Raw genomic sequence first — 26,640 nt, 5'->3', positions numbered from 1 at the left:
GATTGAGTGAAAAGCTTTTGCGCCGCTATTTCGGCCCGTGCAAGGGTCTTCGTCGGCTAGGTGAACTGGATTATGAAGTAATCCCTGACACAATGACTGCATCCCAGCGACGCCGCGTACGAACAGAATTTGTCCATGTCGTCCGTCTAAAGCCCTATTATGCGCGCTAAAGGACGCTGTATTTCCACACTCTGCGTTTATTTTCGCGCGATTCGCACGATCCGTTTTGTTTGTTTCTAGTCGCCTTATTTGTCTTAATGCAACGGGTCGATGCTTCTTTGATAGGGGATTAATGTCGCGAATCTTTGCAGCGTTTGTTCATTCTTCAAACCTGCCGGCACGCCGCTTTATAGCTTCGTTTGTGATGCAAGACGCGGCCAGATTTATCTGCATTCATCGCATCCAGGCAGAGCTGATTCTACATTGTTCCAGAATGTTCTATAGTAACTTTGCACGCTTTATCTCGAAAGTTCGCTATCAGCTTTAAACTGAGGACGGCCGACAGCGGCGGGCATTCTGTTTGACGACCGCCGAGCAGGTACACTTGTTGCTACGCCGCCTCCGAGTGATTCAGTCCATTGTGGGCGCAAGTCAGGCCAAATAAAGAGTTTTGTTTAGACAATTTTCGCAGCCTTACTGCTCCCCGGACTGCACTCACCACTTCGTGACAATATGTTGGTAATGGCGTGTGTTCTGTTAAAGCCAGTTTAACCGACAGCCTTAGCATAGCGCGATTCGCGTTCCGCTACAGAGATGCGTTTGCGCAGTGGCACTTGTGCGCTTTTCGGGGCCACCGGCGCATATGCGGATGCTGAAGCATGGTTGTCTTCCGCGGAAGAGGATCGCGGAAGGGGAACGCGGATCGCGCAATGCTGACTCTCTTGGCGGGATAGCCGAGTCATTTTCGTTCATTGCGATAAAGTATAATTTATTCATTCCGGTACCGTCCACCTGTGATGAAGCTTGGCTTGTGAAGCTTCTGCGCTTTGCATAGCTGTATGTAGGCCAGCAAATTTATTATCTCAGAAAATACTTTCCCCGACCAGTGCGAGAGGGGCAAGGACAGTTGCGCCTACCTGGACGTGCCTCGGTCCAAATGGGGTGGACAGCGAGAACGCCTCTGGCATGTTGCCCAGCATGTACCCGAAGGCCACGTAGTAAGCTATCTTGGTCTTGGGAATGTCCACCACCTGCTTGATGAGGATGTTCACCAAGGCCTGGGACAAGCAGTGGAGGATGGTGAACAGCACGCCGCGCGCCTGGGTCTCTCTGACCCACGTCAGGTTGATTCCCGTGTCGAGCTGCCCCGTGGCCACGGCGTCCGTTGCTGTCGCGTCGAGACCGGCTCCGAAGAAGTTCGGAATGATGGAAACCGAAAACTGGCGCTTGCGTTCACGCCGGCGTTGTACGCTCGTGCCCTGCTGGCCTGTGTCGGCGGACACCATGCCGCCCGTAGTGGATACACCAACAGTTTCGGCGCGCTGCAGTCCCGAAGACCCCTCTTGTACCTGGCCTGACAACAGCGTGCCGCTACCGCTGCCGCTGCTCACCAATTCGTGACTACGATGCATCGCCACGTCTGCTTGCTCGGGCCTCTTCAAGCGTACCACGGAGGCCGATCGGGTGACCTCAGCGTCCGCGCCCTGCGGACCCCCAGGTGTCGTTGGTGGCACGTGAGATGGAATCGCGGCTTCGGACGCTGTCTGCTGGCTGCCCGGATCCAGTGTCTCCTGGGCCTCCGCCGTTGGTATCGGCTGCCACCGCACTAACGACGGCTCTCGTTCGAGAATCCGAGCTAATGACAGCCGGAGGGACGGTTCTCGTGACGGTGGCCTTAGCGACGACCGCTCGCCTGAAATACAGGATGGCGGTGGCAGGCCAGGAGTCACCGGCGGCGTCCAGTCGGGAGCCAAGGATGGGGGATGTCGGGCGCCTGCTTGCTCTGACAGCGGAGGGTGTGCGTAGTACTCGCCAGGAGCCAGACCTGACGACCGCTTAGCGGCCGCTGTCCCATGCGGTGGCTGCGGTGTCGTTGACGGAGTATCTTCGGGCTGCTTTGACTGTTGTCGGCCGGAAGCAGTAGCCCCTTGCAGCTGGTCCGGCGTCCCCTCGCGTGGTAACATCCATGTATCTGCACTGCCTCGTGCCTTGGCTTCCTGCTGCCCTAGAGGCGCCTGCTGTGACGTTTTTCGAGTCTTATGGCGACTAAGTGACGCGGAAGAGCTGCGGCGCATGGCGACTATTGGGGCTAGAGAGGTTGTGCAGAGCTTGCCTGTGTTTTCGCCCACTGTAGGATAGCACGCAAGCTCAAGAGCAGCCTCTTGCACTAAATCTTCTTCGTCTTCTGGAACGTGCAAAGCGTCGCTCAAGCGCTCATGCTCCGCACTCTTCTTCGCTATCGTGCTGCGCGCTTAGGCGCTAGCATCTATTGGCGCAAACAAATGTTCGAAATCGCACAGCATATAAAAAACACTGACCCACACTCTGTGGCGGCATGGAAATTTATTCGATATCTATGTCTGTACTCCGTCTCACACTTTGTTTGCAGTAGAGTGGAGGCTGTCAGCGCGTTGCGACATATGCCACAAGTGTGGCGTTTGCATGCACCCGAGAACCAACCACGCAGGCAAAGGAGCCGTCGTCTGTAGACACCATTTCACTGTTCAGAAGTTGTGATGCAAAGTATGGTGCAGGACAGCCTACTTACAAACCCTAGCTAGTACAGCGCGCAAATGCCTCACCATGGTCGGGTATATATTGCCATTGAGGAGTAGAAGGAGGGAGATTAGAAAGAAGCAAGATGTAAACGCCGGGAGATTAACGAGACAAAATGTCTGTTAGCTAGCATGCAAACATGTAGAGGGATATACAGGGTGCTTCAACTAAGACTTGTTATACAACGTCGTTTCACATGTCCAGAACCTGGTTAATGCAATAAAAATCCATTTAATGAAAGTCACTCAGATACAACACACAGAAAACTTTGTCCCGCACTAACTCACACGAGCGTCCGTCGTACTCACACGCACTCCTACGACGCTGTTTCTCGCGCTCTCGCATAGTTCCGCACTCCCCTAACAGACGTGCCGCAACACTATCCCTGCAAACAATACATCACCAAAAACACTCCACACTCACATTAACACTTCAATATATGCCAAACCATTACCGAGGAACATGAACCCCCCCCCCCCCCCCCCCCCCCCCCCCCCATGACCAAGACCTCAAGGAAGGCGCGCGCGGCAGCGCTACACAAATGGTACAGGGATGAGCCCGGTACTGTTTGGGTGTATGCTGCCTGCGATGAGCCCGGAGCCACTGCTGTTATCCACAACCCCCACATAAGGTGCCTAGCTTTCGAGCTTCCTTCAGGCACCACCTGCGAGGAAGCCGAGGAGACCGATATAGCCACTGTTCTGGCATACACCGACGCCCATTACATAATTACTGATACAAAAACCGCCAGTCTAAATTTTACCAGGGGCAGGGTTCATCCCCCTGCATAATGACTGCTGCACATGCACACCGCCCTACCTCTTCCAAACGCGCTGAGCTCATCTGGGTGCCTGCGCACTCGGGAAATCCCGCCAACGAGGCCGCCGACTCCTTGGCCCGAGGGTCTAGAAATCGGGCACAGGTGGACCTCGTGGGGGATTTCTCGAAGGAGCGTGTGTACTCGTTTGCTGAGCTCACCGCAAACTCCCTCGCTGAGCCCCTCATCTACCCACCACCCTACCCACCCATCACCACCAGAGAACAGACAATCTGGCGTCGCCTGCAGACCCCAAGACCACCCTTACTCACATCCTCCTATCATGCCCGGCGATCCCTCCCTCCGCCGGGTCCGTGCCTCTCCGAACTTGGGAGGACTGGGAGACCTTACTGCGGACAGCGGACCTGGCCAGGCAGAAGATCGCCGTCAGCCGGGCCGCATACGACATGGACTCACACCACATGGACGTTTAGACCGTGAGTGGGATCGTGCGGAGACACAGGGGCTCTGCAGGCCTCGAATTTTCTTGCGAAATAAAGTTTCGCCACCACCATGCACACTACTCAACACTAGTGTCCGTTGCAGGGGGCGTCAGCAAGCGGCTAGCAAAAAAAAAGAAAGCCTACAGAACTTACACAATTTTTAAGAACAGGCTTCTTGAGTTAGAAGAGCGCTTTTGACGGCGTAGCATCGTCAGCGGTGTAGTACATCAGAATACAGCTAAGATGTGCTAACTAGCAGGCTGGTTAACTAATATAGAACAGTTAACTTTTTACCTATTAACATTAGTCTCCTTAATTATTTAGACGCCATATCAGTTTTTAGAATTTCGAAAACGGTGTTAGCCTCGGCACTGAAGCCGAACAAATATTGGCTATTTCGACGAGTTATACGTGCAATGTAGAGGTTGCTTTGCCTGCAAGCTTCTCGAAAACCGTGGGCTTTCGGTGGGCCGTATCCTTCCCTGGCCGGCGAGGCGCGCCGTAGAGACGCAGGAAAGCGGACGTTTTCCTCCTTCCCCACGGTCGAGTAGCCAGAAGGTCAGCTCGAGAGCGCTGCGCCGCCTCCTTCCTCAAATCGGTCGCAAGAGCGCACCGCTAGGCACCGCCGGAGCGGTCGCTGATTGCCGAAAGCGACAACGGGGCGCCGAGATCGCCGGGTACCGGCGGTGGCCGGAGGGAGACTTACGCGAGCCGTGACAGCGAGAGGACGTCAGGTAATTAATGGCCTCCCTTCTTCCATCTTTGATGTCGCCACCTTGCCCCGTCAGCCGCACGACCAAGCCAGACGGCAAGGGTCGCAGATCAAGCATCCAGCAGCCAGGGATTTGGGGAGAGCCCAATGAACGTTTGGGCCCCGGGCCGAGCGTCCTGTTCCGTGTTGTGTTATTTCGCATTTCCACTTCGCCGCCGTGAGAACGGCCGCGCGTGGTGTGCGATACCGGGAGCTAGTAGTTCCCTGCCTTGACCTCAGAGGAGGCTCAATGGCCTGTAGGCCTGGAGGCTCAATGGCGGTGTAGCCAAAATTTGTTGCACCACAGCACTGAGGGTAACCGAGTTTTCGAAAGATTAGAGTACTTTCGTTTCAATTTATCTAAAGTGTCGTTAGTAAATGTATGTCTACACACATTTACTTATGCGCGCCTTTGTCGCGCCAAGTTTACTCGGTGTTCGTGCTATGATTTTAGCGCTGTATGCTTGTGTCGCCTACGGCGAAGCGTGCGCGACTTGTGTTCTTGCCATGTGAAATATTTTTATGAATAGTGTTCTTGACGCCGGTGTGGTGAAACTGGATTCGCGCTCATTGAGCCGCAGCGACACCGATGCCATCTCAAAGATTACCCCCCCCCCCCCCCCGTCCCCGTGAACACACAGTGTGAGGTCTGCCACATCACCTTGCGTACTCGGAATTCAAGTGCGAGGGTGGCAGCGGAACCAGCCGCTGGCTCGGGACGGGATGTTTCGGAGGCATAGTTTACGTTTCGTGGGTACCAGGCAACCCGTCCCTGGGCTGGCCAGGCATGGTGGAGAAGGACGCGACGGGGGGAGTGTGGAATGCATCGGAGAGTAGACTGATTGAGAACTTGGAGGCGGCTGTGTGCCAGTTAGATGTGCGCGTGTGTGCAGCACCAGCCGTCCCAAATCAGCTTGTCCCAAATTGTCCTGCCAGCTAGCAACTACATCAGGGAGTCGACGTCGACAGCCCAAAGCTCAACTCGGTTCGGACCTCGGCCACTCCGACAAGCTAAGCTCTCGCCACTCCCCGATCTTGAGAAATCCCTCCTGAAATTTTCCCTTCAAAATTGTCTTGTGCTTGCATTTCCTTTCACCTACCATATCGGATGTTGTATGTTAACTCTAAAATTTCTTCCGTCTGTCTTGTGCCACTTGTCTCGTTGTTAATGCGAGAGCATTAGGTGGCTCATCGGCACGAGGACTCGGCGTCGCCCAAAAAGTGGCGGTGTAACAAACTTTGCGATTGGTCGAACCGGTGACACGTCATCAAAGGCGGGAAAATACATGTTAACCAGTAATAGTCAGTACTATTACTTGCAACTGCACCGACTACAAAATATAATTAGAATAGAATTCCAATATAATTGGAATAAAATTAGAATATAACTGCAATAGAATTGATTCGCTCTGTTAAGTAAATTACAGAAATTCTCATTCCCGACTCCTGTGTTGTGCCTCCGGTCAGCGGCTGGTCAGGGTGGCCCGATCGCCCGCTATAACCATTTGGTCCTGCATAATATTTGGTATTTTGGTGGAGATGTTTGTTTCTTGTCCCATCTTAACTGCTAATGAAGAGTGCGGGGGCCATCGACAATGGCCCCCCATTTTCTGACAATGGCGTCTGTCTCTGTCCATCATTTTGCAGGGCTTTGGCACAGAGTCTTGGCAATTTTCGCTTGAGTTATCAGACTGTGTGTGCAAAAGAAATTTTTATGTTGTATCCTTCAGCCCTGCGACCTGGCTTCGTTAGTCCTTAAAGTGACGACTAACCGATGCTTAACTAAGTGTCAACAGAACTTATTCCCAGGTTGGTTCGACAATATGTGACTACTCAATATATCGGAGAAATCTTAGAGAGTTACTGCAACTCTTTGTATCCTGTTTCTATTGCAAAAAGGCGTATTCACTCAAATTCAACGCTGTTAATGCGGTAAAAAGAATACAAACAGTGCGTATTGTAGTGGCGTCGGTTTTACAGCTAATCCTGACGCGCACAGATGCCACAAAGTTAAACAGATTCAGTTCAGCAAGAGGTCAGCAGAGTTCCGAGCAAAGAGGGCACTGTACATCTACACATAGTTCTATAGTTGTCAGTCTGATGGCATCAGTAATATCGAATAGCAAAAAACTGTTCCATACTGAGCCCATATCTCCCTCAGTACACAACATGTTAAAGTTAGTTCTATACGTCTCACGGTTCCCTATCGGTAATCTCAGAATATGAGCTTCATTCCGAAAACAACTAACGGAAATACTATTAAACTTAGTATCCTTTACGACGTCATAAAGAACATATAGTCAAAATGTTCAGGTATTCATTAGACGCTAGACACATTGTGGTTTGCGATTACGAACTCGCTATTAACTGCCCCTCTTCAACCTACCACATCGTGCGTGCAAAAATGTTTTGTCTGGTGCAAAGTAACGCACTGAATGCCGCTGTATTCGTTTTTTCGCATCTTTTTTGCTTTCACTGCATCTTCAACCGATGTGTAATCGTAGAGCTGCCGTCAGGCTTAGCCAAAAAATGCATGACATTCTTCTAGCCATTTAAAAAGAAATATAGAGCCTGTAAAGCGTAAATATCCACAGTTTTAAAGGTACAGCAACTTGTCTACCATGTACAAGGATCTGACAACGAAGGAATTAAGCTTTGTTTGCAAGAGCAACGGAAGGACTTTCAGCACGTGCTTGGTTTAAGTGTGACTGCTTTGAGTACAATGTCACACTTAAGGGCTAAGTGCCAATGGTGTAGTTGGGCGGCTGCAGTCATATTTCGCTTTGGACATGTGCGGCAGCAAATGATTCGCACCTGCACACATGTAATAACGGAGTCGAGCCATAAAGGAAGGCAGGCTTTGAGAGAAGTGCCAGACAGGCTTTTTATGGGGGATGGGCTGTCGAAGCTGTGAACAAAAGTGCGCGTCGTTTCAGGTCTGGGGACGCGGCGACTGGGGCGCACCATCCGGTCGCTGGCATGCATAGGCAGCCCTGTTCTCGCAGTCGTAGTCATTCCAGAGGTGCGCCAGAGCCTCGATCATCTCCACGCAGATCTGCGTCCCTCCGCTGTTGTTTGGTTGGCCTGCGCAGACACCAAAAAAAGATGAACCACGCGTAAGTCTTCTTGAGTATCACGTTGAACAGTTAGTTTTCAAGAGCTTGTATTTCCCTCTCGAACTAAGACAATTTTTATCAAGAATGTTGTTATTTGCTAAAAAATAAATAAATTGACCTGCTTAGATGACCAAATGTCATATTCGGAGTCTGAAAAATTACGGTCGGTAGAACGCTGTATACTTAGTTGCTCATGCGGATCAATGATGAATGTGTTTTCTATACACGCGTCGCGAATCACTTAAAAAAATTAAATTTATTTTGGAAGTGTAAGGCTAACAGTACAATTTCGCAGTAAGTTGAAAATTAAATATAAAATTGCTAGTGTTTGACTGCAACACCACTGTTTAAAAACAGACATTTCTTTAATATATACTTGCCAGTCAACGAGTTCCATGTGCTGTACAGGGTCAGATGAGACCCCCGCAATATTTCCCAAATTTAAGAACGGAAATTAAGCACAAGCGTTATTCCGTAATTCAATCGAAGACAGGCTCCTAAACAGTTATGCAGACCCAGCAATAAATTGCACCAATGGCAGTAGCAATACCTTCTTCTAGAACGAAACGCACTGTTCCGTCAGCCTCAATCTCAAAGTGTGATTTTCTTACGGAGCAACCGTTCTTCATTAAAAGTAATCAGCACACAATGCACTGTTTTACTCTTCTTTATTTTGCTAAAACAAATCAAGCTTGAAAATACTATGCAGGACATGCAAACAGCAACTTGTGGTGCTACCTACATTTAGGGCGAAACTATGAGCCCACGCCGCTACTCTGGCTAAATTAATGTGAGTATATTATACTACCTCTAGCCCTATACCACCGTGCTGTGCCGTTATAGCAGAAATGGAGTTGAGGTTGAAGTCTGCTAAACGCCCACACATGGAGACGAGGAGAAATGGATATAGTTTACGCAAGAGTGGAGAGCTGACACCCGGAAACGCAACAGGAAAAATGGTTTCACAGGCGGAATCTCCTCATTAAACCTTCTATGCAAAAATAAAACTGCTGAAAAACCGCTGAAAAAATTTGTAGCGCTGGTTCGGCTGAAATAACAGCAGCGCAACTGCTCGGCTTTTCTACCGCACTACCTCGGAGTTAAATTCAGCATGCCTTTTAAATAAGTTCAATTTTGTAACAGGCTAAAGTTCTTTGTGATTCTACCCTGGCCTGGCCATCCTAGCGTCATATTTAAGTTTATTTAAAGCTGCATATTTTTCTATTAAGCCAATGTCGCGTGTTCCGCGTGCTCGCGGTTTAAGCGTCTCTTTTATTTTTTTCTGTGACCATGTTGAAATTTATTTGAGTCGGACCGTATGCGTGCACTCAATCCCATGCAGAAAATTTGAAAAACAATAAAAATATTGTTAACAGCAACAACAGCGGAGAAAGACGAGATATACTAGCTTATTTTTCTTAGAATGAAGATGGGGTTTCCTTTTTGCAAACAGTGAAAAAAAACGTCAGCTTGGTGGAAAGCATCTTGAAACGATCACAGTGCTTATGGCATTTCTAGGGCTTGAAACAAGCAGTTTTGAACTGAATTACAAAAGGCGTTAATGGCAACTTATAGCAACAGGTTTAGGACTGCGCTTTCTTGATGTTTCGGGTACTCGGGATAACTCGGGTACCAGGATTGTAACCTCCACACGTCCGCGATTGCGCACATGTTACAAGTGATCAGGCGGTGTTGTAAATGCGGCGTTCTTTGAATATACCTTTGCCCCATCGCCGGCTGCCCTCTGGAACCTGTTGGCCGTTCATGAAAGTGGTGTTCCCCTTCGCACTCTGTTCAAGAGGAGAAAAGTTGGAAGCCATCAGGTAGAAATAAAGGGAGAAGACCTATTGACAAAGAATGAGATCAACTAGAGATTTTAGTAATAGAATTTAGAGAGCGTTCAATTATAAAACTAAGCTGCCAAACTAACGCAATGTGTGTTACTATTTCTAAGAGTAAGTGCCTGTTTTTTAAACGATATAGAACAAAAAAAAACAATAATGATACAACTTCATAATATATGTCGCTGTGTTGTGCTTTTAGATATTTTTTTAAGGAAGAATCCTTGTTACAATGCTTAAAACAAAACCAAGGGCAGGGTTGCGAAGAAATTTAGCTCAGTTTTATGAGATTTAAAGCGCATACATGTAATGCTCTGGGCAGTCCACGTGTCTCGAGTATTATGTACCTTTGCTCTATTCGGAAGAAAACATGCAGCCACCCAAGCGTAGCTGAGTACAAATTTACCAGTAGGGAATTACTTAAATTTGCTGTACCTCCCAGCCATTACATTGTTTGCAAATTGGACCCTTGGAATTAGCTGCAGTATATGTGTAGGCGCAGCCAAGACCGCCCAGCTTGTTTCCTATATGAGCTAGGTCTCGGGACACGGCGCATGCACGCGTAAACAAGTTTGAACGGTGACTGCGAAGGAGCAAAAAAAAAGTTAAAACGCAAGCTGATGCACAACGCCGCAATATTTTACAGCGACAGGTGCATATGGCATGTTCGGAGAAATCACGGCGTCGTTGCGCGCTTGCCGTACGCCGCACCCCTCCCCCTCCCCCCCCCCCTCCCCCTCCATGACTGATGACTGCACCAGGCTAATCCAACGCTGTCACCAAAAGTAATTCACTAGAGCTTAACTGTAGCGCTAGTATGAATTTAACGCCATAAACTTAATAGACATCCCACACTCTGCCCAAAGTTACTAAAGGCTCCACTGGCCTCAGCGTTTCGCACCTACCACTGAAATTCCCATGACCGCAACGATAAACGTCTGGTGAATTTTCTGAGGAAAGTAAAAGCTGCGAAGATATCACGTTTTTTTTCTCGGTCAAAAGCTGCGAGATAAGAAACGCATGGTATAGGTAACAGTGCAAGAAAATACGAAGGACAATTAAGGCACCACAAAGGGGGGACGAGCGCTAACTCGCAACTTAAGGTTTATTCCTGGACGTACAGGTATTAAAAGGAAGTGTCGACGGAATATGACAAAAAAACACCAAACCGTCACACTGCACCAATCGTGTCCCGCCGCGGTGGCTCAGTGGTTAGGGCGCTCGACTACTGATCCGGAGTTCCCGGGTTCGAACCCGACCGCGGCGGCTGCGTTTTTATGGAGGAAAAACGCTAAGGCGCCCGTGTGCTGTGCGATGTCAGTGCACGTTAAAGATCCCCAGGTGGTCGAAATTATTCCGGAGCCCTCCACTACGGCACCTCTTCTTCCTTTCTTCTTTCACTCCCTCCTTTATCCCTTCCCTTACGGCGTGGTTCAGGTGTCCAACGATATATGAGACAGATACTGCGCCATTTACTTTCCCCCAAAACCAATTATTATTATTATTATTCACCAATCGTCAGCGAAACATATCACCAACCGGCACGAGTCAAAAGAAACACCGAAGGTGCCGCAGGGCAGATTTTCTCATTGATACCCTGGTGAAGTGGCTAGGAAATCAAACTCCCTATCAGTCAAATTGATCGACGGTTGACTGGTGCAAGATTCCTTGCACATGCGTTTGTGGAAAGTCTTCATTAATTCACGAACCAACTTGTGCTAATGTATAGGCAAATGATTAAATGAGCCCCCTCCAACAATCTGCAATGGTCCCCCCATCTCTCATTTATACATCGGGCCAGTATGGCCAATGTACGAGGCACCACATGACAGGGGCAACTTATAGACAACCCCGACGCCGCATGTGACGAACGGGCCCTATGATTGATACTGCACCCGTTTGTTCTTTTTCTTTTTCCATCTTCGCCGTGCAGCCTCCCTACTTGCGAACAAATTCTAGGCAATTTTTCTGGTGCGGAATCGACAATAGGCACGTTATACCGACCTGTGACATTTTTTAGTTCTTGTGGCATTCTATGCACATAAGGAACCGTTGCAAATCTGCGCCCTTCTCTTAGAGTATATTTTGAGTTAGACAAACCCTTGTCCCATTTAGTCAGCTTCCCGCAGGCTTGAACAATCACGTGCCTCGGGTATCCGCTGCCTCTAAGTCTGTCTACCGGCGAATCAACACTCCTTTGTAAAGAATCCTTGTCCCTGTGATTGATTCTTTGTTCTTCGTCTTTTCTTGCGCTATTACCAGTCATGAATTTCAGCCAACCCGCCCAACTTTCTGCTATAATCAGAGATAAGAAAGCAGGACTGGGAGTGAGTTGCCCACCCGCTGGACGCCTATCCACAGCCGGGGCGCCCTGTTGCGACGCATCAGGTTCACCAGGGTGGCGTGGTCCTGGGCGCTGACTGGCATGGCGAGCGCCAGGCCTTCGTCCGAGCAGGCCCGCTGTGCTGCCTCGAACGTCGTGGGACCGCGGCGGAACACGAACGTCGCTGGAAGCAGTGCGAGCAGAAACAACAGAACGTCATACTTCGCCTGTTGACTCTATTAACGCTATCGAGGGGACACACTTCGGAAAAAAGTTCACTTCGGGCTCCTAATAATAGTTAGAGCATTTTAAAGTAACACGGACGACGGTAATTCATCAAATTATTATATATGAAACCATTCATGTACAGGACGCATCAAAAGTTCCCATGCCACAGGGTTTGTTTTTTCGGCTGTGTATTAGAGCATTGATAACATCAACGAAATCTCTGCAGACGATAGGAGAACTATAACTCTCACCTCTGAGGACCTCAATAGCGTCATGGCATTTAAGCGTTAGAATATCCTGCTAAAAGACAGATCTTGCGGCTTGGTATTTTTTGATGCACCATATACGCTCTGCAAAAGGTTACGATTCGGTCTCAGAAATCTGGCCAACTGTACAGCGTAACCTGTCAGGGAAGCTCTATTCGTAGTCCTTGGTATTTTTTTTAAATCCTGTTGCTGGTTCCCTGTTGTGGCTCTTGTATCTTTGTTTTATCTTTTCTTACCTTAGGAGCAGTACTGAGCTCACTGCCCTCTGGGTTTTTGAAACTCTTCCCTTACACAAGCATGTTTTTGATTGCAGCCTCCTCTATGATCTGATGTGAGCAGTACACTTATTACTTTGTTCATTTATTACAAACACCTCAAGAGCCCTTGAGTGAGGGCCTTACATGAGGGCTGAGGGCATGGGTGAGCGCTTGTCACAACACCAGCTTGTGCTGGAAACGAACGGTAAATATTAGTCCCCTGCTATCATTACAGGACTCAGAGCCTCATGACGAATGGCAGAGCCAAACCAATTCCTATTTTTTTTTCGATCGGGAGATTACGATATCGTGGGTAGGTTATTTAACCAGTCCCATCAAACTAAAAGCTTAATCTTTAGGGCTGGAAGTGAGGACGATGGAAGTCCATAAAGGGAATGGCGGTTCCCTTTCAGTGTCACTGTGGAAGCCATATAAGAACAGAGCAGAGGCGCGCCTCGCTTCCACGCCACTCTGAAATAGTTGGTATGAAATAATTGTACGACATTTTGTTGACTATCTCTTTTGTACTCCGCTGGAAAAGAGCGCTTGCGTGCTATTTTAGATATTTCTCACTGTTTGTTATGAGATGAAGGTAGTTTAGACATTAAAATGTGTCCATGTTAAATGGGTGCTAGAGAATGAAAAATGAATCAAGTTCAATAGCTTGTAAAAAAAATAGCCATGACTTGTGTTGTGAGCCTCCGCAGTAAACTGCAGATATGCGTGCAGCCCGAAGAGCCTGGTATAATGCTCATCAAAAAGGTCTGCAGATATTTTTATATTTTCGAATTCGCCCTTATATCCTTCGACAGAGCATGAAGCTCGTCACAGCTGGCTTTAAATCGTCTGTTACTCCGAAGGCTCACAGGGTTGCCTCGAAGCAGTGCTTCCCAAACTTTCAAAGCGACAGTAATCTGTGTATATATGATCTGATTTGAAGTTCTGTGAAAATATGAAACATGTGATCTTTTCATACAGCGCCTTGAAGCAGTGCATGAAAAATTTCCACAACAAGCCACAAAAGTTCATGTCACTGTGTGCTAGTGACCGGTCAGAGAACGTGGCGTAGAGAAAATTTCGTGACTCGAACTGCTCTGAGGCGCATTCAAGTGAGCCGGAATTTTCTGCACCTCCTATTGGAGAGGTCGGCTCCATGCTTATCTGAGCGAACCAGGTGACATAATAACTACAGTTATTTTACTGTCTAATTTTAAGATGTCAGTCGCACAAGGCCGTTCGTGTATAGTTAATGTAGGGCTCTTGAGCATCTGCCCACATAGCATTATCGTCCAATAAGTGGCATTTTACTGGACAGTAGTCATGCTAAGAACAAGATTCAAGCCGCCGAGCTGCAAACGGATTGATTATCGTTTACAAAGCTAATTAGAAGCAAGATTTCGTTTCTTTTCCTCGTAACTCCACCGTTCTCCGAAACCTCAACAAGATTTCAGGAGTCAACGGAAGTCTTATCTCGCCGGTACCTATTACAACTGAAGTTTGGGAAGCAAGCTACAACAGGTCTGTCTACGATGAAAGTGTGAGTGTAGTACCTCCGTCTTGATGCTCTGATGTCAGGTCATACAAAGCTTGGGTCCCAGCTGCGTCGTCCGCCGCGAGGGGCGTGGCCAAGCCTCCAAACTCATACGTCACATCATGCAACGTAGAGCTTCTGACTGCGTCACCACTTGTGCCCGGGTCTTGATTTACAGAAACATCGAAGTACGTGACGAAGGTGGTATTAGGTATACAGTGTCGAATGATAAGATGGTTGTCGTACAACGCTCTGTGAATTGTAGCGCTAAGTGAGTAAAAGTGCATAAGTTGAAACTTTGTTAAGAATGTGCTACAGAGTGAATTTCTGGTCTCGGCGACGAAACAAAAGACGAAAGAGAAGGAGACAGGAAAGATATTGACCTTATTTATTCTATCTGGTCCTTTGTTTATTTTCGCTGTACGAAAAGTGCATTCTATTTTGAAGCACTCACTTGACCGCTAGTCAGTGTCAAAAATCCGAACTCGGCATGTTCAGCTTGACTTGTAAATAGTGTATATATGCCCTCACCCCTATCTCTTTCCTGCTATCCCCTCACCTCTTTTGTTTCACTTCTTCAAACTGCCTGCTATCCTATATTTCCGCTACCCCAGCTCAGGTGCCGCCGTTTAGTGATGGCAGATGCCGGGGTGAGCAAACATCTTTTACCTTCCTTTTTGTTATTTTAAATAAATAATCACTATATATATATATGTTCAGCGGCAGCAGGGTGAATTTGAAACTGTGCAGTAGATAAAATGTCGAGTTCTCACTTCTGAGATGTTCTTGTTTACTTTTTTACGAGACTTGATTAGTGCTCTTTTCCTTTATTCTGAACAGTTTAACACTGCACCAGCTGCATCAGAAACAGGATAGTGCCTGGTAAATACGCAGGAGCTGTTATCCGTTGAGATACGCGTCAATATTTACGGCACATTACTAAGGATTTCCTGAACTTTATTGTTGACACTTGTGTCTATGTTCGCACACCTTGGTAGCGTGTTTTAAATTTCATGCAGAGGTGTTCTATGGATTTTGTTTTACACAAAGTGAGTACTTCTAAAAGCTAATTTTTAACAGCTCATGCAATGTTTCAGCTAAAACTGCGTTCATTCATGGGCATTTCTGGTCGACCAACAACAAAGCTCAAGTCCAGGATTCATGGACAGAAATTTGAATATTGAAATATTGTAAGTTACTGTCATGGAAGTATTAAAGGTAATGGCTGGTTTTTCCGATGCGTACCTTTCATCTAAAGTTTCTCGATCGCTCGCATTAAACATTTAAGACTGCCAAAAAAAACCAATGGCAGGCTTGCAAAAAATGCAGATCGGGGGGAAATCTGCCGGTATATTGATTGTTATAGTGAAATGCTACATTAGATGACAAAACTGCGTTCATAAACTACTTTTCGTTGAAAAATACTTTTGTCCAGAATTTCTGGGCGTGTTTATGAACTATATAAACGTGGCAACGCGGTTCCGTAACAAACACTAATGCAAAATGCTATGAGTCGTACGTACTTAGTTTTTCCACCATTTTAGTTTCTTATTTAACGCTGTATCACCATGCCATGCATAAATAGGTTGATTATCATTTAACTATTTCAACTCATTGCGCTATCACGCGGGAAAACAACACTGAGTTGAGTTGCGGCAGTCTAGGTGATGACATGTTGGTATTACGCGTTCATTGTCTTCCAAAACGAAATGAAAATCGCGAGAAAAGGTTTCTTGAGAACAGTAATCTCAGGCTTGCTGCCTACGTGATGAGAGGGAGGCACCATGCTGTCATCGACAAACTACGCGAGTACTTGATGTGGGAAGGCAATGAACCACAATGCTCAGTAAGAATTGTTACTGCGGCGTGATATATCGATTAGAATCTGCAATATCCGTGAACATTCGATGTTGCTGTGTAGCTCAAGATGCAGTGAAAAGGTGTGCAGGACCATTCATACATTATGCGAAGCACTCTAATAATGCAATCCATATAGGTGTAGCCATGATTAATGCATACTTGCTGCAATTATGTTTTGTTCAACCTATATACACACAGCATCTCACACTTCTGAAAAAATGCAATAATGATTGAACACTTCTCCAGGTTCTTGTTACATGGAGAAAAAATATCATACTGCTTAACAGAGTACGCTTGTGTTCAGCATGTGTAATGGAAACATTGTAGGATCAGTGCATGAAGCCATATTCTATTCGACTCTTTAACACTGGTCTGAGGCACTTAAGAGATAAAGCTGGGGTAAGCTTTTACATCAAGCAAATTCCACGCATCACTATGTATTGAAATGCATGAATCTTATTCCAGTGCTAGGCAAATAGCTCGCAGTGCATTTTATTCTACTCTGATTACGATACAGTCTGCAGCTCTCGAGGGCATAGGGGAAAATAAGCTTCGATTCAAAGTTAAAGAAGATTAGCAAACGTTTAATTTCAGCACCAAACGAATGACAGACAAAACTAAAATATGTGTCATAACATGCTGTCTTGGCCTTTTCATTTCTTACACAACAAAGTAAATCTCTTTCTTGAGGTTACAGTCAAGCCTCGGCTGTTAAGTAACTATCTCAACATATTGACCAGACAAGTGTAGGAAAATGAGCGGCTCGTTATGACGACATTGAAGGGAGCCAAGTCATCGAAACCTAGGAGAACATTAAGGAATGTTTCTGCTTCTTAATTTTTGTTGTTAATGAATGGGTAATAATACTGTAATTATTGTATGGCTGAAAGATAACTGACTATCTATTCAATTATTTTCATCGATAAAATAGTTACACTATTAATTTCCCATTGATCAACAACACAAACAAAAAATATGGAAATATTCCTTCATGTTTTTCTTGATTCCTGTGACTGTTGGCTTCCTTCATATGTATCTAAACATAAGAATCTTTAATTCTTTGCGGGCTTATGTTCATGATTTCCTGTGCAGAGCCTTTTTTTTTTTCGCCCGTGCTACAGCATGGATATGCATCATAGGCGGCGCTGCTGAAATCGCTCTTGGTCTGCATAAGTATTGTCTGCAGTCCTCTGCTGGTCTAGCACAAGAGGTGTTAAGTAATTGTGGAACTGTTAACGAGGAGTTCTATTTGTATGTTTTTGCAGCATATGGATATTTCAATTTGCCTGTTCAAACTTGACGCCAGGGGCGCTTTTCTTGTGTAAAGGAAGCGCTATCATGTTTATGAAAGAGTGACTGAATTAAACATTACTGAAAGAAAGTGTTGAGTTTGGTTCCTTTCTGCTTTAGTGACTGGGTGAATGCCTCGTAATTATCTCATATTATCTTATTTATTCTGAACTCAACAAACAAGTAAATATACCGCCATTTTTGTGACTATATTGCGATTACATTGCGATTGAAATCTAAGGTTTGACGACATCTCGTCTGGTCGAGTAGTTAATTCATGTCAAAAGAAAAAAGGAAAGACGATTAAAGGTTGTTCAAAATTCAGAAGAAAACTAAGTGCGCCGTTACGTCAAAGGCCATCCCGTAAAGTAAAGGTTTGGGTCACATGGGGTCACACGCCTCCTGCGCACCATTCATGCACAGGCGTACCAGGGCACCCCACAATGCAGATGTAAAACACCTCACGTTGGTGGTTATTGCTGAACCTTGAAGCTTTGCGGTGCTCAAGATTTATATAAAATATGACTGCTACTCTGATGGCCGTGCCAAGTAGATTCGCTGTTTTAAGTGTCAAGCTTGTATACGTAGTCATAAGAATTCAGCCTATATATGCGCTATATTAGATGGCTAGCTGTCAATAATTTTTGTAAAGTGTCATGCATATGCAAAATACCTCAGATGTGTACTTCATCTGACCAGCATGGATGCTTTGCATATGAATCTGCCCCTTATGATGATTATGGGGGTTACATGTTTGTATATCATATGACCTGGGATGAATTTTACCGATGTCACATAATTTCATAAAATACGTCTTGAATGTTTGTTTGAAGTGATATGTTACCTGCTGTCCCCTAACGCACACGAGCTCAAACAATCGCATGGATACCAGTGCGCATAAGCAGCTGCGAACGAATAACTGTGTCAGACAAACGAACAGCTATGTCTCTACGTGAATCGATGCATTACGTGCTTGTTTAACACGGCGAAAATTTGTGATGGCCAACTTACTCGTTTCCAACGGCTATATAGTAATTTTGGAAATTATTATGGTCTGAATGGTCAACCGCCTCTCATTTATAACGCGCCTTAGATTTCACAACGCAGCTACCGATGGAATTTTCTTGGTTCTATATTGGCACCCAGCACTGCTTTTATATAAGATTCGCATAATTACTTGTCGCTTCCTATTTAAAAACAATAACCCCACTTACAATGAAAAAAAAAACCACAACAACAACAACAACAACCGCAAACAGCATTTCTGTAAGCATAGACTGACTAAAGGATAAGAAAAGAGTGTCTTATTGAAAGATGACGTCTGAGCTTACGTCCTGGCTTCTTGCCTTCTGTGGGGGTGACCGATGGCGGCGCGGTGGTCTGCACCGTGCTGGAGTAGTCGGTAGAGGTGGTGGGTGCGCAGTCCGGTGAATCCCCTTTGTTCAGCTGTGAAATGGCGCGCCGCGACACTTCCTCACTGACAGGTCGATATCGACTACAATCATCTGTCTTGGCACTGTGATCTTTCTTGGGATATTGAGACACACACGCTTCCTCACATGTCCCCAAGACCCATGCTTTTGCTGTTCAACCCAGCAAGTGGGCATTTACGACACTTGCGGCTCCTGCGAAGCTCCATGGCTCCAGAAGGGATATTTTTTTTCAATTCCGAGAGACTTGCCACAGTACTGGTGCCGTAAGTGTCCAACTGCAGGGGTGAATGGCGAATTCTCGGTACTTTTGATGAAGGCGGTACGTATTGCGAAAGATGCTTCTTTTATCTAAGTTACAAACACTATGACTCAAACGACATCAATACAGATACTTTCAAAACTCTTTACAGACAGATTCCTGCTACTGTTGTAGTTCTGGTCTAGAGAAATGCGTATCCAGGCGCTTATATGTTAAAAAATCAGATCGAACTTTTACGACGCACGCGCCAGCAGTATACGAGTACACAGCAAGCATCTCAGAGCGCTTTCTGGCCCTCGTTCGGGCGTACGTTGGGGTGATTTTAGTATCCGGACCACTGGCTTCAACGAAGGAGTAGGGAAGCTAACAATAGCATAACTACTGAACTATTTTATATTGTTATAACTAGTCTACGCTTTTATTGTCACTTTAGCCAAGTTGTAGCCTGCGAAGCAAAATTATTGTTTTGGACGAACCTACGTGCACGCACTGGAAACCTACCAGTAGCCGGTCCCTGGTGAGCACGTCGTAGTGTGCGAAGCCAGGTGCGTCGCGCATGGGCCTCCGCGAGTCGCAGGGCGAACGCTGCAGGAGGTCGCAGCTGCGGTTGCCGAAGGCGAACGCTTTGCAGCGAGGAGACTTGAGGAGGCACGCCGCTAGGCAATGCACGGGACTGGCGAGGCTGGAGAGGACCTCCAGAGGCTCCATGTCGGGCATTGCGCCTCGCCGCGACTTGCAGCTTGCGAAGCCGGTGTTGCCACCCTGCGAATGTTTGGAACGGTGACACCACATGCCCGGGGATGTTTGACAACCTCGTCATCTTGTGCGTAAAGAACTTGCCAGAAGATGCAAGAAGCGTTTCTGCATTGTGAAGTACTACCCTAGATGAGTCACTTGTTGAAAAGACGCACATAACGAAGCTTTAGTGAAAGAGACTAAGAATATGATGCATAGACGCCTGTCACGTCGGAATAAACATGGTTTGGCCCTACGTGCTAACAGAGCGTTTTATAAATTACATCAGTGGGCTCTCGAAAACGGTCTAACAATCAACACTGAAAAAAAACCAAAGCCTGACTCTTTCATTCAAAAAAATATGAATGTCGCATTATCTGGATATATTTTGCTTAACACCTGTACAATTGAAGTTGTACGATCAATCCAATGTTTGGGTGTGCACTTTGATCATGACATGTCCTGGCATTGCCGCTTACTGTCAACCTACAGAAAACAAGTAAAAATTTTTGGCGTTCTCAGCTCTCTCGCCAATCTCGCAAAACACACAGCCCCTTACACAACTCTAGCTCCCGAGACTTGGTATGTTCCTCACCTACGCACTAATTATGGTCAGCAAATGTTATTCCACCAGCTGCCCAGTTTACTGAATGACATTTCCAGATGTAATATCGATGCGCTTACTTGTTCCGCTAGAAATCTTATGAAGTGTTTTTGCGCTCATGGCTGCGCACGGTTGTGCTTGTACTTTTTTTTTCCTTTCCTTTCCTTTCTACATTTTTTTTATGAATTTCTGCATAGTTCAAATTGTTATATGAATTTTACCTTTGGTCTTTCGTTCTTCTTTTTCGTTGTTGTTTAACAAATTTCTCTCCTGCCCTGCTGCTGCCATTGTAAACGAAACTTGGGGCCAGTCAAGCTGCCTTCCTTGCAGCTTTTTCCCCTTGTTTTCCACCACAACCTTGTACCTGCTTGTTTGTGGAAATAAATAAATCAAAATCAAAATCAAATATTGCCTAGTATTTCTGCTCAGATTTCGTCGGTAATGGCATAGTAAGAGGAGAGTTAAACGCAGTCGTCTCAGGAAGAAATTCTGCTTCTCCAGAAAGTGTTCCTCCAGAAAGTGTTTCTCCAGAAAATAACCTATGGCTGTTCAGTATTACAGTGTGAAGGGTTCCGTATAGGGTCGGGAATATGTGGGTTTTAGAGGTTGGATGGTTTCGAGGTGGCAAGATACCTCCATGAGGTTCTTGGAACATTCCAAGAACAGGCTTCCCGTCAGCCACATTGAGGTTAGGGCTGCTATACTCGGGACACTAAAAGCTGTAAGACAACTAGCGCCAGTATGCAAATAGGAGGCACCGGATTGCTTACAGCTGGCCGGCGGGGACCCCTTGTGGTCGTGACTCGGCCCACCGTCGGAGCCGGCTTCTTGCTGGAGCTCGCGACTATCGGCCCACTGCCGCTGCTGGTAAGGAATATGGCCGTCGTCTTGTCCTCTCCCTGGCCGATCAGTGCGCCCGAGGGACAGGCGGCGGCTCCAAGGAGCAGCCACCTCAGCAGCACCTGGTAGCCTCGCATGTCCTGCACGTAGCGCAGCGCGTACGAGCACGCACAAGTAAATAAAACACGTCTGATGTTCTTTTAAAAACCCCTAGACACAACATCTCGACCAAATCATTACGCTAAAAATGAAAGAAAAAATTCAGCTTTTACAAACGCTAAAATCAAGGTCACTTTTTCTAGGTGGTACTATGATAGTATATTATGATGCCCACTACTGCGGACGCACGGTCATTGAGAAAAGTTTGTGAGATGCGGATTCGCGGAAAACAAATCCTTTCTCTGTTCCCTGACTAGCCAGTCAGCAGCTATTCATTCCAGCGGATAGAGCAACTATGTCTACTAATGCGTCTATGTCAAGGCGCTTTCGAAGGTCTTAAAAGATTCAGGGGTGTTATGTTATAAACTTTGAATGTGTGCCCTAGTAATGGCCTACGGACACGTGTAAAATGATCTTCCATTCCTCTCTCTCTCTCTCCATTCCCCTTCCCACGTGTAGGGTAGAATACTGGGCGTCGCCAAGTAAACCTCGCTACCCCTTTCCGTTATTCTCTCTCTCCCTCTCTCTCTTTCTCTCTCTCGCTTTAGGCTTTTCATTGACCGGCGTTTTCTGATCGCGCAGAAAGAATTGTTTTAACGCGGTATCACGCAAACTTCAGTCCATGACTATACATTCAGGTTGCGATTTGGGCAAGTTGGTATTCATTCATGATCACACATAACTGCTTGTGTTGTGTGTTCTGCGTCTTGTCTTTCTATTTCTAACAGAAAAGCACGAATACGGACGTACAGTCAGTGTCAAACTTGTGTATTAAGCTCCAGCAGTGCACGGCAGACAACAATATAGCGAAATCAAACAGGAACTGACTGTTTCCGCATAACATGATGGTGCCTCGTGTCGTTTGGTTCTGTATGCCTTAATTTTATCCTAGAACCCCATATCAGCGGTGACACTTGTTTTGCTTACATGGAGGCACGCCGATCAAGCGCTCTGCACAAGCTATTTGCCTAAATGCACATCGTAAAACCGGGAGAAAAAATAGTAATAATAATAATTGCTTTTTGGGGAAAGGAAATGGCGCAGTATCTGTCTCATATATCGTTGGACACCTGAACCGCGCCGTAAGGGAAGGGATAAAGGAGGGAGTGAAAGAAGAAAGGAAGAAAGAGGTGCCGTAATGGAGGGCTCCGGAGTAATTTCGACCACCTGGGGATCTTTAACGTGCACTGACATCGCACAGCACACGGGCGCCTTAGCGTTTTTCCTCCATAAAAACGCAGCCGCCGCGGTCGGGTTCGAACAAACCACTATCTGCCGCAGTCTTACGATGTCTGTTATTTGGGATCAGTGTGTTCAGCAGCCATTTTTTTTCTCTCTCTTTGTTAACTCTCAGTCCTCATTTTCTGAAGTCGGCTCCTATTCCCCGCCTATTCTTTTTCAATAGGATACGCAAAAAATTACTATAAGAAGGAGAATTAAATCCTGAATTTGGTTCAATCAGCGATTGTTGCCACAGCGTATTTACGGATGGTGTTGATTTATTTGGTGGACTGATATGGCATATTACAGGATTTCTCTGAAGAGGCGGTGGTGAAAACATTTATTGGAAGAGATAGGGAAAAGGTGTCGAAGATTGGTAGGGCCCTGAGTCCAGGGCTCCAATGCTGAAGGCCAACAGGGTAGTACAGTGCCCAGTCATAAAGGAGAAATGGCAACGTTTCAAGATGCCACAATGAAAATGTTAGCCAGGGTTAATTTGTGCAAAACGGAAGCGTCTCCTTTGCATTATTAGCAACTTTTCTACCAGTTTCAGCGCGACGTGAAAGGCAGCTCGTCCAAGTAAAAGAAAGCATTGCAGTCAGTGAATGTTACTGAATAGATGCATTTTTTTTTGCACTTGACGCCTATTGCCGCGTTTTCGCGACAAACCTACAAAATGCACGCAATTAAGTCAAATTGTCTGAAGCTTTTTTTTAATGTTCCCAGAACACAAACAAAAATTAGGTACAAATCAATTTTTATTAAAATAAAAAAAATTCAGGTCATAAGAGGTTAAAAGAACAGTTTAAGGGTGTGGAGCACTCAACTAGCAGGCATCAACGCCGAGACGCGTATCACGTCGCGTCGATTCCAACAGTGTTCGATTATTATTCGAGGCCTATTTCTTGCAAAAAACCTAAAACACCCGAAAGAAAGCGCTATCGGTTACATCGTGATATATTAGCGCTTCAAAAGCGAAGCTGTAATGTATGTTCTGCACTCAGGAGGTCGGTTACAAATTTTCGTCCTCATTTTATCTACCATGTCCAACGTTCTCGAAATTTTTTTTTTTTAAATTGAAAAATTCTAAGATAATCTTATGGGAATATTGTGGGTAAAGGCCCATTCTTCTGATATGTGGCAAAATATTTCTTTTGAAGTGTTTCCATCGATCGCACCGAACAGTTAACACTGCCATAGAAAACCAATGGGGAACGATTATTACGATAGCAACAACGTTAATAGAAACAAAAATTCAAAACTGCAGCCGAGTGATCTGTGGATATGCGATTGTTATTATGAAACCTTACTTTATACTAAAAAATTGAATTCATAAGCGGTTTCCCGCTCAAAAATGCTTTTGTCTAAAATCGTTGGGTATGAGCGTGCTGAAACTAGCCGTAGGGGATCTCTGGGGAACTTTGCCGAATACTCTGCATCACGAGACAAATAACGTTTTTCGAGAAGCACGGTATAACATGTTAGGCTTTCTGTTTTGTTTTGGCGTGACTTGTGTTTCAGGTCTTTGGGATGAAATATTCATGGGTACCGCTGCGTCTCGGCGCACGTGCCTGGGGTTGACCTTTCGAGCACTGTTTGAGCAAAGCATTGACGGGAACCTCTCTGCCATTGCGAGACTTTTGGGTGTTTGGCAGTGAATGTAGGTACGAAGTATCACGCACAATTCATGCTCATTGGTCCCTGCATTTTTCTTGTCATTTGCCCCGAAACACTTCGGTTACATTTCCTTGATCCTAAACTTCATAGCGATATGCCCTTATGAGGATACGGCTTTGCATAAGAAAGCTCAGTCCGGGCACCCGCTTTCACCAGCAACATACTGCGAGGCTGTCATTTTCCTTAATCGTGCCACTATCTGAGAGACTTCTACTGTCCTACATACGCCAACCGTCACCGTCATCGTCAACACGTGGTCCCTCCTGGAACTAGTCATTGGGCCTACAAGCTTTGACAGCCTATAGGCTATGGGAATTAGTCCTGAGCGAAATCCAGGTTTGAAAAGAAGGCCTCCTAAAAGTAGTAGTCAGCGAGAATCTAACGCGATTTATGAACGGGTCATTGCTCTGTCGTTCCCACTGTCTTCCCTGTCAGTGATTTTAACGTTCGCAATAAAGAAAGGCGCTTTATGATAGCGAAGTTACACATACTTGGCAAAAAGAAGCGAAAGGTCGCGCTTACCTCAGGTGCAGTGAAAAGGGCAGGCCGTGGATATGGGAGCTGCTGCCGCACGAGGCCGTCGGTAGCAGCCCGGCCGCCTCCAATGGCTGAGCCCGGAGTGCGGCCAAGCGGTGCGCTTACCGTGACGTCGACGGTCACGCCTCGCTTAGCCTTGGCCGCGGTCCGGACCCGCCGTTCCGCAACCGCGACTCAGCCCCGACGTGGACTGGTGCGCTATGGTGCGCGCGGTCGATGTGCCTTCTCCGCTCCGGTGGTTAAATTGCTCCTCCCTAAGCCTTTCTAATTACGAAGCAGGCGCGTCAAACGGTATAGCGAACCTCCAAACGCGAATTTCAGAGGCACGCCCCATACATTTCTCCACATTACTGCCGAAAGTATATGTACACACTCACGTCTGAACCATCAAAACTGTGACGAACCGCTACACCCCGCGCTAAGAGTCCAACACCGAACAGATACTGCGGAAGCGCTTTCCGAATACGCCTGGTGTGTCGCAGTCTCTCACTATCAGGGGACGCGCGCGTCAGATGAATGCAGGACACGGCGGGCCCGTCTTTGCGCTTGCGTGTGCGTACTTTGCGCCCCCTATACTTACAGTCAGGTGCCGCAGCTTCAGTATGACGACGATGCGGCTTCGCATGAAGGCGGTCTTGTGAATATGTGAGCGTCCTTTATGCAATCGAGCGCTCGTAGGGAAGATTAGCAATTACGGCAATGCGGTGGAAAAGATAACGAAAGTAGGTAGAATTGCGAGATTCGCGTAGCCTGCGAACAATTTCCGCGAGCTCTAAGCTCTGAACTGTTATAATGCTAAAGTACGACAGCAAAAGTAAAACACCTTCATTAAATTCCAGCCTGGCGTCTTTCACCACGTAGCAAAGAGATGTATATGTCGGACGTATCATCCAGGTTTGGACGGCTCTATAAAGCCGTACCAAGAAAACTGATATAAAACTGGAATAAATTTTCTAGTAGTTTTACGTGCCAAAAAGATACATTTATTGTCAGAGCTTTGCTCAGAAGCTCTAAGGCGTCCTCTAGAATGATTGGTCAGAACTTCGGCAGTGATACGTTCCAAGAAGGGGGTCTCAGGTGAAGGAGGAAGGTATGATAGTCACGTAATTTGTGGTTGTACAAAAAGGCGCTGATACACAGCTTGTGCTCCTAGCGATGTCAGCATTTTTACGGCTACCGCAGCGATGGCCTGTGGTTTCAATACCCGCCTCGCATGCCCGAGGTGCGGGGTTCGATCCCCAATTCCCCACCCGGCACCCGCCAGTGATACAATTGGTATAAGCTTTCCCCCGACCTGCTGTTCAGCTTCTTCGGGTGATATGCTTGGGAAATGGGTCTTTGATCCCACTTTGAGTATACGAAAACACCTTGTGCCATAGCGCTGTTTGGCCACGGATGCATTGTGTTTATGGCTTTGCCTAGAGCTTTGAAGGTCTCTGATTCGATACCCAGCGACCAGGTTGGCCCTATGGCCCAAGCTTTGATGACACCGTCAGTGGTTGGTGCATAACGGGGGGTCCATATACCGGGCACTGTGCAAAATTGTTCCTATGGCCCAAGCTTGGATGAAGCCGTCAGTGGTTGGTGCTTATACGGGTCCATAGTCGGTATCCAATTTCGTTCATGAGCAACCCAAAAATTAAAAAAATGAAACTGCTAGTTGCGTACGTCCATAGCTGTCATAGTTCATGCACCTATAACTAAGGCAGCAAAGAAATTAATGGACATACCACTATG

At 46.5% G+C, this 26,640-nt stretch overlaps 1 protein-coding gene across 2 annotated transcripts; it reads right to left on the bottom strand.

Moving 5' to 3' along the window:
* Nucleotides 1–7,620: 7,620 nt before the first annotated feature.
* LOC144123443 (uncharacterized) lies at nucleotides 7,621–24,966 on the bottom strand. Of its 2 annotated transcripts, XM_077656268.1 has the most exons (8): nucleotides 24,889–24,966; nucleotides 21,240–21,449; nucleotides 19,632–19,892; nucleotides 18,770–18,884; nucleotides 14,308–14,454; nucleotides 12,024–12,190; nucleotides 9,563–9,632; nucleotides 7,621–7,810 (listed from the first exon to the last, which is right to left on the bottom strand). In XM_077656268.1, the coding sequence occupies exons 2-8, from the start codon at nucleotides 21,444–21,446 to the stop codon at nucleotides 7,659–7,661; spliced, it is 1,119 nt and encodes a 372-aa protein (XP_077512394.1). In that variant the 5' UTR covers nucleotides 21,447–21,449; nucleotides 24,889–24,966; the 3' UTR covers nucleotides 7,621–7,658. The 2 variants fall into 2 exon arrangements, with proteins under 2 accessions (XP_077512394.1, XP_077512395.1); XM_077656269.1 differs by lacking the exon at nucleotides 14,308–14,454.
* Nucleotides 24,967–26,640: the final 1,674 nt, after the last annotated feature.

This window comes from Amblyomma americanum, chromosome 3 (genome assembly GCF_052857255.1).
Source record: "Amblyomma americanum isolate KBUSLIRL-KWMA chromosome 3, ASM5285725v1, whole genome shotgun sequence".
NCBI lineage: Eukaryota > Metazoa > Arthropoda > Arachnida > Ixodida > Ixodidae > Amblyomma > Amblyomma americanum.
Note: the sequence above shows the minus strand (reverse complement) of the source record. Positions and strands in the feature narration are given on the sequence as shown.